Raw genomic sequence first — 17001 nt, forward strand, 5'->3', positions numbered from 1 at the left:
AATGGAATAATTAGTATATATCATTAACTTATTCAGGTAAGCAACATCACTCAACTTTTAGTGAAATAAAATAAATTAATATAGATGGTGCAGAAGTTTGCACATGTAAAACAAGAAAGAGAGAACATAACTTAGAAGAAGATATGCAAACAAATACACAAGTCAAGAGATATAGAAATGACAAAAACAAACATTTATACAAAGCTGCAACGTTTTGAAAAGGAAGAAAGTTATCTCAGATACCCTCAGTTTACAAACTATGGAATAAAAATATGAATAATTTCAGTTTCATCATATTGGAAATCACAGAACGTTTATACAAAGCAGAAAGATACAAGTATTTAAATGATCTTATTATCAGTCATTTGAAAGAGAAAAAAAACACTTGTTCTCTCTCTTTTCTTGGAGATTGAGTTACCAGCTGCACATTTTCTGGCTTCTTGCCATCATAGCTTCTGGTCTTTATATGGAAGAAATCCCATTGAGAAAAATCAGCCAAACTCATCACAGTTGAAAGATATTGTGATTTCACATGTTCCACATAATTGATCCAATACTGTAGACTCCTAACTACTCGATGTACCTGAGGGTTTAAAAGCATGATCCTCTTCTGCATAGAAAATATAGATCTAGTCTTTAATCAGGACAATACAAATAGTTTGTGGAGTAGAGTTTAAGTAAAATCTTGTTAGATCAAAACTGTGCATGCATATGTTCACCAATGAAGCTTCATGTACTTTTAACCAATTAAATTTCTTTGTTTTTTACTTTTCTTCCAAATCCCATAATCCCACACCTGAAAAGTCTAGCAAAGGCACTATATCTTTATTAATTTTTGTTATTTAAACAAATATACAGGATATCACTGCACACAGAATTTACTTTCCCAGCTACAAATTTCATTTTTCCCAGTAACCATGACTTTAGTCCACGCACTACAAAAACATTTTAGCTTACAGTATATAACATTGTAGGAAGGAATGGTGGCTGCAGTAATATAAACATCATAAAATATGCCTGGTGTAATTATTTTTCTGCCAGAATTACTAGTTTGTCTCCCGTTTCACTGGTAGCATGCTGCTGTGCCACCTTTCTCAATTTTACCCTCTAGTATTAGATAGAGTTTCTGGCCAAGGTCAGTAAATTCCCTTAGGCACTATATTTCAGGCATACCATTTTTCTAGTTCCACATAGGTAAACACCTCTTCAAATCCAGCAGCCACTGCTATGTTGTAAATAACATTTGTAATTGCAAACAGATTAGGGTTTTCTGCCTACCTGTTACAAAAAAAGGGAGCTGTGTACTTCAATTTTTGGCAATCCAAAAATAGTTTAAAACCTACTTACTGAAGGACATCATCTGCATTTTCTAACTGCTGTTGATAAATGTTCTATAAATAAGTATTATTTTTCCATAACATGGTGCTCAAAGAGGGCACTGAATAAAAAAAGTATCTTTAAAGGCTAGGGAAAAAAAGAATTTATCTTTGTCTGAACATCATGTTTGGCAGCCTAAAGTAGGTTTTTATCAAATTCATTTCTGAGAGACCTTTGACAGAGGTTAGGATAGACTTCTACAGTAGATACTTAGGGCCAAACCCTCTGTCCCTCTCTGCGGGGCATGCCAGGCCTGAAATGGAGAAGAAATGCCATGGCTCGCACAAGCACAGTAGGGTAAAGGGAAGCAGAGGTCCCTCGCAAACTGATTGTCACTCTTTATACAAACTGGAGCTCAACTCCAAGCAGGGGCAATGGAACAATTTTTATAGTGGGGGTCCTGAGAGCCACTGAACCAAACCATAAACCCTGTATATAATAGAAACCACTTCAAGCCAGGGGGTGCAGCAGCACCCCCAGCACGCATGATTCCAGGGGCATAGATGGGGAACGGTGGACAATATGAGTCAATCCAGATACACAGGCCCAATACCACACACAGGGAGAGTAGCTCCCTTGGCCATTACATGCATTGTTCCTCAGTCCTGTGTACAATACCCCAGGGTGAAATTCACCCCTGCGCAGACAACTAACAAAAGGCCTATGCCCACTTAAGACCTATTTTAAGGATGCTAAGTGGTGGATAGGCCCTGTCCTGGCTCTCTGTGCAGAGGTGTATTTCACCCTGTGCGCACAACTCACTTATGAGGGCAGCATTCTCAAGCATTTGGCCCTGTATGAGTGAACATAAGTATGTATGGCTTCTAAATACAGTGAACCTAGTCTCGACTAATCAGCGCTGCTTAACAGAAGTGACCTTTTAATAAAAGTGGAGGAGAACTGTACTCATGAATTTTGGCATACCTGAGGATACAGATTTTACTATTCATCAAACCCTGTAAATAAATGTTTGTTAGTTAAATGTATTGCGGTATCTTATGATAAAAGTGACAGGGAAATGCTAAAACTATGTGAAACATTAAAAAACAAAAGACAGCTATTCCATTTGCCTCAATGTGATCAGGTTTACCTCCGGATAAGAATGGCATCACAGTAGCATCTGAAAGGGTGGTCATTTCTTGGCCAACCAGTGGTGCACTCTCCCCTCCTTCAAACATCCCAAAAACATTTACCTTATAGGTAGTGCCTGCCCTACAAGAGTAAAAAAAAACAAAACATGGATATGTCAAATCAATTTGGTCAGCTAAATGCTAATGTTTCACCAATAAATAAACTAGACCTTTTAAAGTGGATTTGATTGCTTTTTAGATATCTCACATGTGAAGCATGATCACAGTTTCTATAGTGACTATTATTATATTATGCTATATGGTATAGTACATATTCTAAATCCATATGTCTGTGTTTGCTTACATACCTCCGAACTTCAGTGAGAGTTTTCCTTAAGGCAGCATCTGAGTGAGGAACTAAGGAATTCATGATTTGGCCCTTCGTTACATTAAAGATAACTACTCAGTTTTTTTCTATAGAGGAGAAGGTCCAGAAATGTAAAGCCCTGAGTACCTCAACTGATATAATGTGGTGTAATTCCATTGAAGCCAATGGAGCTCTCCCGCCTTATACCCGCTGGGTATCTGGTTCCAGATCTGTAACTATATACCATAGTTTGTTCATTTGAGGTCAGATTTTTAATGGTGCCACTCTGAGCACGCCCAACTGACACAAATACAATTCCTGATGCTCCCATGCAATTCCCAGCGCTGATGTAGGAGTATGACATGCTCAGAATTGTATCTTTAAATCTCTGGCTCTTCCCCATAATGCACATAGAGCTCTATCCAGAACTGAACTAGACTGCAACAGTTTTACCTTCAAATTTCTTTAGAAAAAACTGCTCCTAGTACCAAGCACACCATCTTTCTCTCTCTCATGCCCCAGTGAGATCACAGACAGAACATCGGAATCCATGCTTACAGATGCCTTTCTGAGGTTGAATAACAATGCCCTGGAAGCCCATGGCCCTTAAAGGTTTTTCTTACTTATGTTTGACTCTGTCCTACCTGCCAGCCTCTGTATCATTGTGGCCTTAATGCAGCCTTACCTACAATAGCATTAAAACTAAGGAAAAGGGGGTATCTTTGTGAAAAAATACATACTTTTTTCATAAACACATTGCTGTAAAGAAGGGATGGTAGAACTGTTCATAACCTGAGCCATTTTATTTCTAATGATTAAACTATTAACACCAAATTTAAAAGAATTATTAGCCATACCTAAGCTCTTCCAATACAACTGTATTGTCATATGGCCCAACGATTAGTTCTCCAAGTCTATCTTCTCCTGTCGGATGGAAAGTTATTTTGTAACCTCTCACTTCCCCAGGGGCTGGCTCCCAAGTTACTCTGAAACTTGACATAGTGGAATCAGACGTTTTCAGGTTTCGGGGTGGTTTATATGGAGAGGCTGCAAGGATCAAAGTGGAAAAAGCCATAATTTAGATCACTTATGTATATGAAAAATATTAATAAATACTACTGCAAAAAACCCATGTACAACTGCCATTGGTTATTAATTGTATGTGTATTTTTCAATTTAAAACAATATTTTAAAAATACCTATTCCGGGCTCACGCTGGCTTTGCTTGGCATAAGCACTAGTACCAAGCCATGAGAGGCAAGATCATATGCTTCCTCTCAATCCAAAACCAGAAAATAAGAAAATTACCAACCAGACATTAAAACAAGCCCAACAGCCCTCACCCACAAATACCACCAGCCCTTCTCAGGCCTCTTCCTCCTTCAGGGTAAAGAGGCAGGCCTTGCAGCATGTCCTGAAGGTCAAAAGATTCAGGTTTCAGAGTAGCAGCCGTGTTAGTCTGTATTCGCAAAAAGAAAAGGAATACTTGTGGCACCTTAGAGACTAACAAATCTATTTGAGTCACACCAAGGAGGGGAATAAAATCCAAAGTTGAGGCCCTTCATAAAAAATACCCTGCCAGCAGACCCCTCCTTTTATACTCAGAAGGCAATGTGGCACAGGGGAGAGAGCCAGTGTCTCATGTAGGTGAAGGTCTTAAGCCATTTAGAGATTTACTATTTCTAAACTAACAGGCAGCCAGTTCAGATCAGAGTGTACTGGTGTCGTGTGCTCCTGGGCAAGAGACACTGCTTAGCAAACAAGTGGTCCCATTAGTGACAGACATGGCAATTTCTTGCATAGTCCTTGAAAGACCTTATTGTATTAAGTTTGTGTGTTATTGTGGACGAGGAAACTATGTAACCTCTGGGGGGGGGGGGAGATGGGACAGATGTGAGATGAGGGAATTAAAAAATTATACTAAAAATGTGCCAGACAAGTATGGACTTTGGGGACAGTAAGTGTTCAGTGGATTTCCTGGGGAATCCCTAGGGAGAGGTTAATCAGCGAATTATAGAATCATAGGACTTGAAGGGACCTTGAGAGGTCATCTAGTCCTGTCCCCTGCACTCATGCCAGGACTAAGTATTATCTAGACCATCCCTGACAGGTGTTTGTCTTAAAAATCTCCAATGATTGAGATTCCACAACCTCCCTGGGCAATTTATTCCAGTGCTTAACCACCATGACAGTTAGGAAGTTTTTCCTAATGTCCAAACTAAACTTCCCTTGATGCAATTTAAGCCCATTGCTTCTTGTCCTTTCATCAGCAGTTAAAAAGAACAATTTTTCTCCCTCTTCCTTGTAACAACCTTTTATGTACTTGAAAACTGCTATTATGTCCCCTCTCAGTCATCTTTTCTCCAGACTAAACAAGCCCAATTTTTTCAATCCTCTCTCATAGGTCATGTTTTCTAGACCTTTAATAATTTTTGTTGCTCTTCTCTGGACTTTCTCCAATTTGTTCATGAGAATTCCCCAATTCCAATTATACACTAACCCAGCTGTTTGAAGCTACACACTGAGGAGAAGGTCATTTTCTGCTGACTATTTGTTACCAAAGGCCAAGATCAAGGCCCAAGCTGTACAAAGAAATGGCTGATCTGCCCAACTTTCATTCTGGCTCAGGATCTATGATGGATGAACTTGCAACCACAGGAAACACCCAGTTGTGGGTCTTGAAGAACTGACACCAACCGCATCTTAGTTTGGAATCGGGGTTGACCTCTGGTAAGCTTTTTAGAATGTGTGTAGGTTCTTGTATTGTTTTAATACATTTTCTCTGAAATGCTTTTACCTTAACAATAAATGTGCTTGCTTAGAAGGAGCTGTGTGATAACTTATAACTGCTGGCAATACATGGTCATAGCTCTTGAACAGAAAGCAAAGCACAGGCACGAGCTCCTGTCTATTTGGCCATGTGGCTTGCTGGGGATATCACCATGTAAGGCAGGAGCTAACGAATGGTGGTCCCCCTCGCTTAAGGGATCATGAATAACCTTGTCACCTCTTCCAGTTACTTCCTCATCCTAGCCAAATGACACCTGCCTTGTCCAGCTGGAGCCTCAGCTATCTAGCTGTTCATACCCCAGTCATTACCAAGCATTGGGTAAGGTGCTCAGCAGAAAGCCTTAATCAGATAGGTAACAGGCTGGCTTGCCCATGAGCTGAAGAGCCTGGGGCTAAGTCAACCTTGATTACAGGATGAGCCCCACCTGAGAGGAATCAGGTGATTCCAGTATAAAGAGGGGGGAAAGCGCAGGAATCTGTGGCACGGTATGCAGAGAGTGAGGAAAACTCCCCAGGCATGGAGAGACCCTGGCCAAGCAGGGGAGGGAATGCAATGATCCCTAGCAGAAAGGCCTGGGAAAGGAGAAGGAGAAACCTTGGGTTGTGTGGATTTATGAATGGACTTTGTTTTGGGATTTTGTGTTTTATTTACCTTTTATTTTATATTAATAAACCTCATACACATGTGGAAGAAGAAGAGGGACAAGATGGAGCTGTCCAGAATCCCATGAGGCAGTCCTTGAAGCAGAAGAGCTATTATGCAGAACCATTTAAAAACTGAGAGGGAAGATCTGTTTACTCTCACTTGAGTTCACAGGTAAGTCAGATAGATATTCCACCACCAGGAGGAGATCACCTATTACAATGCCTGTGCAGTCTCTGTGTCATAGCCTTGTCTGTACCACAATTAACACAGACCATGGAGATCTTAGGCAGCTGGATATCTGAGAGTTATCTCACCTCAACTTTCCCAATAACCATAACCAAGGCTTACAAGCTAGACATTTGACAATAGCTAACTAGTGTTAAGCGACAGCCTTACAAGCACTTTCTTAATAAAAGCCAGCAACCTGCCTTTCCTAACCAAAATTTTCACAATCTTCACCAATAATGGACACATTTCTTCGTCCCTGAGCACCACCAGCTAAGCATGAGATGGGTCCAAAGTGCACGTTGTGGCACAATGTGCTCACAATGACTCTAGTACCCCAGTGAGCCACACTGGCCGCAATTGAAGCAGAGAAGTTGTAACATTTGTATCTCTCAGATATTGCCCTACATCCACGGCAGAACACAATTAAATCCAAATCCATTTGATTTTCTCTGCAAAGCACCAGACAATTGCCTTGCAAAAGGAAGCACTTGTATCAGAAAGAGGGCAGATCAGATTAATGAGGCTCTCCACTACTCAAAACAAATCCCCTTACCAAGGCTTAATACATGGTGTGTTGATTTTAAAGGGCTCTGAGAGAAAATATTGTTCCTTCAACAGACTACTTTATCCCTGGCCAGAGTTCCATGGATAGTCCTCTAGTCACTTTCCCTCCTGTTTTAGCTACTGCAGATCATTGTAAACCATGGTCACTGATGAGGCCAAATCCTCACAAAACAAGTCACTGCATTCTATCTTGATAACAGGAACACTAAGCACACCCTGAAAGTGACCTTCTGCAGCAACACTGAGTGATATGACTCCACGCTGACCTTTCTCAGAGTGACACTAGATCGCATACTAACCTTCCACGAAGGGAGCTGCCAAGACAAAGATAAGGGTCAACCTCGTACAGCAACTGGCAACCACAAGCTGGGGACCATCAGCATCAGTGTTAAGGACATCAGCGATGGCCCATGGGTATTCTGTATCTGAGTACTGTGCAATGGTATGGACCAGAAGTAGCCATACTCAACTTGTTGATGTCCAGCTGAACACTGCAGTGTGGTGCATCACTGGAACTCTCAAGTCAACCCCGGAACCTTGGCTGCAAGTGCTGTCACACATTGCTCCCCTATCCATTCACCATGATACCGTGACCCTTTGGGAATTCCAGAGGATCATGGAAAATGAACATCTTCCCATCCACCAGGGCCTTAACAACGCCCCTTACCACTGCTTGAAATCATGTAAGCCTCATGGACCCATGCATTTAACCTTCAACAATGCAACTTCAACCCAGATGAAACTTGGAAAGCCCAATACAGTTCACAAGAAGTCACAAACAAACACTTTGTGAAAGACCTGACGCAGAAGATCCCTGGCTTCAATCTCCCACAAAGCTCATGGGCAATCCTACATCACACCTGCACAAACCATGGCAGATGCAGATACTTGCTGCACAAATGGAAAATTAAAGACTCTCCAGAGTGTGACTGTGGTCACCCAGAACAGATTATGCAACATATAACACTCAATGCCCGATTCGTGAATACTAAGGAGACATCACCACCCTGCTACTTCAGATGCAATTATTTGACGTAACCATCTAAATGTACATGTATAGTTGTTGCTCTATATTTATGTCAGCCATATGAAGAAGAAGACCCATGAGGACAATGCCAAGGAATAAGATACCTAGCAACCACTTAAAGAATACCTGAGAACCAAAGACAAATTACAGAGTCCTAACAAACCACTGAGAAGTGGTCTGTTGAAGGAACAACATTCTCTCACAGAACTGTCCAGAAACACTTATTTCCCATTGACTTCTGAGGACCAGCCACCAGAACAGGTCTGCTGCTCTAACAAAAGTGGTATACCCCAACCTCAAATAGCAGGAGGCAACAGTCAGGCCATGACACAGGTAACATTTTCAACAGTCCCAACTCCAAGCCAATCCTTTAGCAATTTTTTGTTAATTCCTGTTCTTGGAGATTTGGCAGATCACAAATAAGCTAACACTTTGTCTACTTACTGTACAATTGCTTTTCTACCCCCCTACAATCAATACCTTTAATCATAAGCTTTTTACTATTTATTCAAATTTAATTATATATAATACATACCTGTTGTTCCTTCTCCTTGCCTGTGTTTTCCTTCCCCAGATTTATACATTGGAATAATAGAGATGTTGTATTTAGTTAAAGGCTGAAGTCGTTTTAACACTGTAGTTGTGGAAGTAGCTGGTACTTTTGCAACCACCTGCCTTCCTCCACTGACTGGTCGGTAAACTACACGATAGCTCACAACTTTCCCAGGTGCAGGCTGCCATGTAACTCTCATTGAATTCTCTGTCTCTTCGTTTACTCTCACCCTCCTGGCATTTGGTGACACTTTTCAATGTAAAAATATGGATAAATATTTATTTTGTCACATAAAAACATGCACAGAGATATCTACACATTCATTCAGCACTACAGATATCATCTGTGATTTGTCCTTCCATATTACAGCATATCATTAAATAGGAGTTCATTTGCATTTCTAAGAGCCTACCATGAAAACTTTCTGATCTCACTGGAGTAAATTAACACAACAGCTGTACTTAGATAACTATGCTTTCCAGCACAGAGCAAAAAAATGAGCAATTCATGTAACACAGCAATCCAGCATAATAAAGGAGTTCTACATAGTAAAACATCATTTTTGGTAACTTATTGTTTAAATAATGAGTTCAGCTTCCAAATGCTAGTGAAAAAGGGCCAAATCCTGCAGACATGACTTGTATGTTTTGGGGGGATTTTTGGGGGGGAGGGGGATTTTTTTATTTGGGCAAAACTCCCTGTGAAGCCCACTTTTTCAGACCAAATTGGTTCAGATAGTTCTGATAAGGTACTGACAAGCATCCAAACTATTAGGTGGTTACCTCCAAACAAACAGACCAGCCCAATCTTTTGTGAGCCTCCCACCACTAATCTTAAGGCAGTAACAGTTCTGAAAAGTGTGGATGTCTTATAAAGCACTTCAGTTTCACTCTCCAGGCAATAACACCCAGGCTTCTTAAGTCATGTTCCTGCCTTGTAGCAAACACTGTCAAATAAAAAACCTGAAGTGAAATGGAAGGCATGTCTGGCGCTGGCTGTCAGCTGGGCATGCCACCCTAGGTTTTGACAAGGCAGAGCCTTCTTGGCACGCCAGAGTCAGAGTCAGTTTTCACTTCACTGAGAGGTATTCCACAGAATGCTAGAATAACCTCTCTCAGCATTTGGAACTGGTCATAGAATCATAGAACCATAGGCTTAGAAGGGACCGCAAGGCTCATCTAGTCTTTCCATTCTGGTCTGTTCATTTTCAAACAGCTGTAACATTAGGAAGATTAATACTATGCAGTGTTTGTCACTTAAGAAAAATCTAGAACTGTGAGTAAGAGATGCAGCCAACTTCAAACCCACTCACCTGAGCCTGGGAGGAGGAAATCACAGGGCAGGAAAATTAACTAACCCCAATGGAATTAACTCTGACTTCTCTCTCTACCCTGGCCACTTTGTTCCTCCTGTTTCTCCCCCAACAACCACACCCTCCAACCCACAAAGCCCCAGGAACTATCCCCAGACTCTGCCACACTGACTCACATTGAACTGTAATTTACTCTCTAAGTAACCCCGTTAATTTCAATGAGATTCCTTGCAGAGTAGGGTATAATTTAACGTGAATAAAAGTAGCTGAATATGGTTCCATGAGATATAAATGACTTATGATTATAAATAATCATAGCTCAGAAAAAAAAAAGGAGGGGGTGGTACTTCATTGAGTTGAGAGGGGCAAGGGTTTGGCTGGGTTTTTTTAAGGCAGGGGTTAATAAGGTCTAATCTCTTGTCAATGTAAGTTGCATTAATAGGAGTATCAAGAGTTTATGCGTGGGATAATAATGTCACAATATCCCCAGGTCAGAATTTAGGCTGCTCTTTGGGGTGGCTATGCTGTACTGCACTTACCTTCAGTAGTAGCCTCTCCTTCTAGAGGAGCTCCGTCTCCACTGCTATAGGAAGCGAAGACTGAAATCTTATATTTAGTCTCTGGCTGTAAATTTTCCAGCACAGTATTTATTACATTTCCAGGAACTGTGCTCTCCCCAGTCTGACCATCATAGAGCGATTTCCATACTATTCTATAACGACGAACTGCTCCTGGAGCTGCTGTCCAAGATAGTCCCGCTGTAGTGTCAGTTATGTCTCTAATAACCAAATCACGAGGTGAGCCACGGTCTGCAAGAAAGGAAGTCATAAGAGAGGGACTATGACCGAGACACAGCTACCGAATATTACAGCGAAATAGGAACAGAAAAATAAAATGCTCATAGAATAAAATTAAAATGTTCACAAGAACACCAGCTCAAATGAAATACAGTCATTCTTTTATGAGGAGGATTAAGGCCTTTGTTCAGCAAACCACTTAAGAACAGGGTTAACTTTAAATACATGAGCAATCCCAACCCTACTCAGCAAGACACTCGATCTTGAATACTTCGCTGAACAGGGATGGAATTACTCTTTGCAGTTAATCTAGGGTAGTTTTGTCTTCCAAACTAGCAATTATGCCTTACAATCCATCTTCATCCCAAAAGCTCACGTAACTCATTTATAGGCAAATAATGAAATAGGGTAATTTTTTCCTGATGTTAAATCTGTGTGAAAAAAAATCCTTCTAAATTTCTTGAGTCCTTCACCCTTTCTTTACTTGTTCATGTCCCTTACCCTTATATTTGACACTGCCTCCAAACAGCTATTCTCTCACTTCCTTTTATAAGTCTGTATACTGCAACGATATCCCTTCTTAGAAGTCTATTCTGCCACTGATGCAAGGGCATTTATGCAAGTAGCATTTATTGGATTTACCAGAAATAAATCACTTTCCACTGAATGATTAATTCAGACACTTAAGAGTTTTTGTTTGCTTGTTTTTCAGGAAACATTATGGGTCCAACTGTAGTCAATGGAATTTACACCTGTGTGACTTGGACCCATGGCTCACCTAAAGCTTCAGGCGGGATAATCATGTCCCTCTATTATTCCAGTTCTTCTTTGTTGTATCTTTCCATTTCCATAACCTCTTTATTAAAGTAATAGGTTAAGAACTGCACACAGGTTGTCCCCATTTAGGAAATGTCTGTCATTGTTTTCAGCCCTTTTCTCTTTCCTGTGCCTGAGAATTATAGATTTGGCTGCTATCATTGCTACCAGCACCCATCTTCCTGAATGGTGGAGAATACACCTGTCAACTTCCCCCACTGTATCTATTTACAACTAATATGTCATGTATTTACAACATAAAGTGTAGTAATTGTAGGCTGGAGGCACTGTCTTTTCTGTACTAAGTTTTGCCAGCCTCCTGTAGTATTATTCTTCATAGCTGGTTCTCCTCACATTTCTTGGAGCACACTAAACAGCTCCTTAGTCTGTATAATCAAGAAGGTGTAAGCTGAGAGGCCTGATGCTCACTTTAGTACACCAGTTTCATGCCCATATAACTCTGTTGACTTTCATAGAGCTCACTGGTTTAAAACTGATGAAACAGCCCAGAGGATTAGGTCTATGGAGTTTGCTGAGTTCAGTGTGACATCTGGGTATACTTATTAATGTGAGCTAAAATATGCTACTGGAATGGCTAGAGCCCTAGGGTTTTTTTGTTTTTGTTTTTTCTTTTCTTTATGCAATGGCAAAGTTGTAGCTATAAACAAAAAATCCCTACACGCGCAGATGCAGTGCCTACTTTGATGTGTACTCTATGTGGAATTCCTTACTGATCTCCCTAAGGCCTTCCTGCAGTGAGCAGGGCTGCAATGGCTCCCTTGAGTGGCTGCTTAGCAAGAGATTCCCCCAAACCAATCGCTGTTCATGGCTTAAGCAGTGAGGATGGCCTTGAGCCAGCCCTCTACACCACAGATAAGTTTTACCCACAATGACAAGTACCCACTAATATACTTGAGATTGACCAAGAGCCATAGTACCAGAATCAAACTTTGTTGAATGCTGGGGAAGTTTCAACCCTAATCCAACCTTCACAGAGCACGCTCATCTTTGCAAATACTATCAGGCAAGGGGTTTATAATTGTGATCTGATTTCAATGCAGAACTGTGCCTGGAAGGGTTTTCAAATTGGTCCCAATTTATATACCATTGTTTAATATTGCTATGCATCTGTCTTTATTTAAACCCTGATCCGAGACACACAATCCCATTGGATATCAGAGGGGTAGCCGTGTTAGTTTGTAGCCACAAAAACAACGGTGGCACCTTAAAGACTAACAGATTTATTTAGGCATAAGCTTTCGTGGATAAAAAACCCACGTCTTCAGATGTATGGAGGGAGCTGAATCCCATTGGAGTTGGTAAGACTACTTGTATAAAGGCTGAAGGTTTGAATGATATTGTTGTAGCAATAATCAATGGATTAAATAAACATGGTCTCCCATTAATTCTGAATCAGTGAAACAATTATTACATTTTGGCTTATTGATGAAAGGACACAGTTGCTAGGATTTTATTAAAATGTTGTTAGTGGTTATATCTTTAATAAACAGAATACACTTGTACAATCTTATTTTTCTAACCCCAACCCATTGCTAGTATGTGATCCAGACAAGGGTCCCTTGGCTATCTCATCACCTTTCTCTGGCGACCACTGGTTTTCCCACCCAAACTTCACCACAAATTCCTTCAATCCTTCTAGACTGCCACTCTAAATCTGACACACACACACAGGCACTCTTGATTGCATAAATAACATTTTAAGATCCAGCTTTTTGTTAATATTGAATTATTTACTGTCATAAGGAAAAATAACTACACTATTGCATCTTTCAGTGTAACTTTATCCCGTTATGCTAAAAGGGCCAGATTCATCCTAATATACACTCCATGCAAACTCACTGATTTCAGTCCATTAAGTAGGGCAGAATTTGGATCCCAAAGAGTAACTTTCCTGGAAGACTGAAAAAAGATTTGTCTTCAAAAGTAAATTACACCAATTTTCTGTCTACTCTAAAGTTTCTGCTCCCAACCCTTGGCTTTTTCATTCAATAAAAAAATCTGAATATAATCCAAATGGAAATATTATGGAAAACCCAACATGATAGAATGCACAGATGTTTCACAGTAAAAAGCTCTCTTTCCATATTTTTAATGTAATATAAATATACAAGTCACTTTATATTGACTACTTCAAATCAAGTCTCTGCCACAATATGATTTCAGAATTAAACTATCTGCTACCACCACACAATTCTCAGCAAATAACTCTGGGACAGTATGGCTAATGATGTGTTGGAGACACTGCAACAGTCATTGCATATTTAAACCAATTATTAAATTATTATATGTGCCACTAAATAGCAGAAGAAAATAATTTTTTTGCAATGGAGTGTAATCAAGCCCAGCTACCGAGACTGTTAGCTCTGGAAAGAAAACAGAAATCATATGGAACTAAAGTACCATTTTTTGTTGAATAAAAATAAACTTTGGGCTTCTTACCAATCCGCCAGGCCTAAATGGAAAAATTTGACTTCAATAGCTGGAAACTGCTGACAAGACATCTTACCAACTAAGGGAAATTAGACTTTTAATATGTTATACTGCAACTGAGAACATTTATCTAAAATAACACACTAATTTGATTTGCACCTCATGTGCGAGCTAATTTGTAGGCAGATCTTATTTTCACAAGAAGCTACCCTATGAGTGTCTATGGGCCTGGAGGTGGGAGAGAGAAGCAGCTGTGTTTAGGATGTGGTGCAAAGTCCTAAATTATTAAGATTCCATTAACTAAGCTGCTACGTTGGGAGTTTAGAAATATACTTAAGTTCAGTAACATTACCAGTATAATGTAATGGCTAGTAGGCATACAATTATACCTATTAGCCATGTTTAGTTTGTTGGAGAAGTAGAAGTATGCAGATCACACGGTAATTCTGCTTATCTACTATTTATCTGTCATAGGGGTTTGCACTGCTGCCTAACACTAACGTATCTGAGCAATTATTCTGATCTTCTGTTTAAATGGTCAAGAATCTTAATAGCTAAATGCTCCAACAAGAAGGATTCTCCTACACCTTAATATCTCTGCTGCTTACAACAACAGGCTAGCCAGAGAATGTAGAAAGACTGTTCACAATAAGGTAGGGTAAGGGCATGGTGGTGAAGCAGATGGTGGTTGTACTGGCTGGTGGTGGTGGGTTTGGCTCAGAGCCAACAGAATCGGCATAGTCCTCTCTCTTTTCTCCCCTGTTTGGAATGGATGCCCCAGGCATCACAGCTCCACTTTTTCATCCAGTCCCAGTATCACCATCACACGATGAAGTGCTCTGGTTTTGAAAATTACCCAAAAGCTCCTGCCCCCAGTTACTGTGCTAGACACTATGGTATTCAAGAGTCCCAGAATTCACTGGTACAAGCACAGTTGAAGCCTTGCTGTGTCTATAAGCATTAAACCAGTGCTGCTGTGTGGACATGTCAAACCATTGCAAGGGCAAGCAAGGCAAGCAACCATTTCCTGCCATCAGGGCCAGATCCAAAGCCCACTGTAGTACTGAAGACTCCCTTTGACTTCAACAGGCTTTGGCTCAGGTTCTCAATGTCTCTACAACAGTTTCCTCACTTAGCACAGACACACCCTCAGATAGAAAACAGGGGCTCTTCCTTCCAGCTCTGAATCTCCGCAAGTCTTCACTTTCCATATCAAGGCTTTCCACCATGCTGAGCCAGAGACACAATATCCGATTGAAGTAAGTTTCCTATACTTGCTTGGCTCTTGTCTCCTGAGCTCTCCCGCAATCATTTTTGCTCCTGAACACATGACTGAATCAGTGAAGGCTACACCTACACTACTAGTTAGGGGTGCGAGTAAAAACACCAGTGAAGCTGCAGTAGCATGGGAAGCTGTAGCAGAGGCATGGCTGAGCCATGCCGAGACAAGCCCAATTAAAACCGCTGGGTCTGTACGCTGCATGGCTGGGCTCGGCCTCCGCTGCTTCTACTCAAGCTTGATCAGCACCACCACAAATGTATGTACACCAGCAAAGGAATCACATCCCTCCTTCGAAGTGTGGACATAGCCTAAAGGTAAAAACCTTAACAGTCAAAAAAAATAAATGCCCTTATTCTGTCCTCAGTTACATACCCACAGTTCCCTCTGATTGCAGTGGAAGATACACACCTCTATCAAGCCCAAATGTATACATTTTCTATACATGTACTGAAGCTAGTTTTCAAGATTAATATGTAACCGTAAATCTCACATTGATCCATATTTCACTTAGATTAAATGTAAATTAGATCTGAGCCAATATCCTAAGCGGTCAGAATTTAATCAACGAAGGAAACAAACCCCCTCATGCCATGCACACACTGAACTTTTACGGCCTGATTCCTTTCTTATTTACAACAGTGTAAATCATGAGTATCTCCACTGAAGTCAGAAGGCCAGATCCTCACATCCATCCAAGTTCATCTCAGAGTAGGATGTGTGTGTGTGTGTGTGTGTGTGTGTTGGATGGGACACAGGCGGCTACCTTAACACTACTCCTGATCCAGGCCCTGCTGATGATCAAATTGGCCTCTAGCGTAAGATAGGACAGCCACTTATGTTGGCTGGTAATGTCTCCCTAGGGGCCATTATGCAGCTGAATATGTTGGAGTGCAGAGCACTCTGGCCACACCTCTTGTCATGTGACATAACCCGCTATGCTTGGGAAATTGGAAGGGGATGGAAGAGAGCTTCCTGTACCAGCTGTCTGCTAGTGGAGGATTCCTCTACATAAGGGGAGTCCTCACTTGCCCTTTTAGGCCAGGTTGCTGGCTGTTTTGCACAGGAGGCTGAATCAAGGAGCCCTGGATCTGGCCCACCGGAGTTACACCAGCATAAAACGGATATGAGATCATAATCAACCCCTGGAAAATCTACCCTATCTATCTATTCCAGCAATTAGTTAGTTACCCAGCAACTAATTAGTTATATATATATATATATATATATATATATATATATATATATGTAGGAAATCAGTTCAATTTTTCTACTTCCCCAGACAAGAAAATTCAAATGATTGCTCGATGGTTATCAAAAGTCACTTGCAAATGTCAGGGTAAAAAATCTTGGAATGTATCATTGAAAAAAATGCATGAGACAGCACTAAATCTCTTTGAAAGACACTGAGTCCTTGTTTCGGTCTGTATGGAGAAGAACTACGTAATTCAAACATTACGGAAAGTTCCAATGATAAGCTAAAAACTTCATTGTCACGAAATGTCACTTGAGTTAGACCCATTCAGTCTGTAGGAGGTCATTCGTTTCTAAAACATTCTTATGTTGCTATAGAAACAGCAAAAAACCAACAACATATATCTAATAAGAAACCACTATTCATTTCCTGGCAAAAAAAATCCAAGCTCTGAGAAATGTATACAGCAGAAGAGTCCCTGAAACTAGAAAGTGCATCAACTATGACAGGGGTTCTCAAACTTGGGGTC

General features: G+C 40.6%; 1 protein-coding gene across 1 annotated transcript in view; it reads right to left on the bottom strand.

Annotated features, from left to right (window-relative positions):
* The window catches only part of COL12A1 (collagen type XII alpha 1 chain), a 132978-nt gene that overhangs the window by 76164 nt on the left and 39813 nt on the right, over positions 1 to 17001 (bottom strand). Inside the window, 4 exon segments of the mRNA XM_075126534.1 lie at positions 2468 to 2589; positions 3672 to 3861; positions 8605 to 8871; positions 10474 to 10743. Coding sequence (XP_074982635.1) covers positions 2468 to 2589; positions 3672 to 3861; positions 8605 to 8871; positions 10474 to 10743 — 849 coding nt within the window.

This window comes from Caretta caretta, chromosome 3 (assembly GCF_965140235.1).
Source record: "Caretta caretta isolate rCarCar2 chromosome 3, rCarCar1.hap1, whole genome shotgun sequence".
NCBI classification, from domain to species: Eukaryota; Metazoa; Chordata; order Testudines; family Cheloniidae; genus Caretta; species Caretta caretta.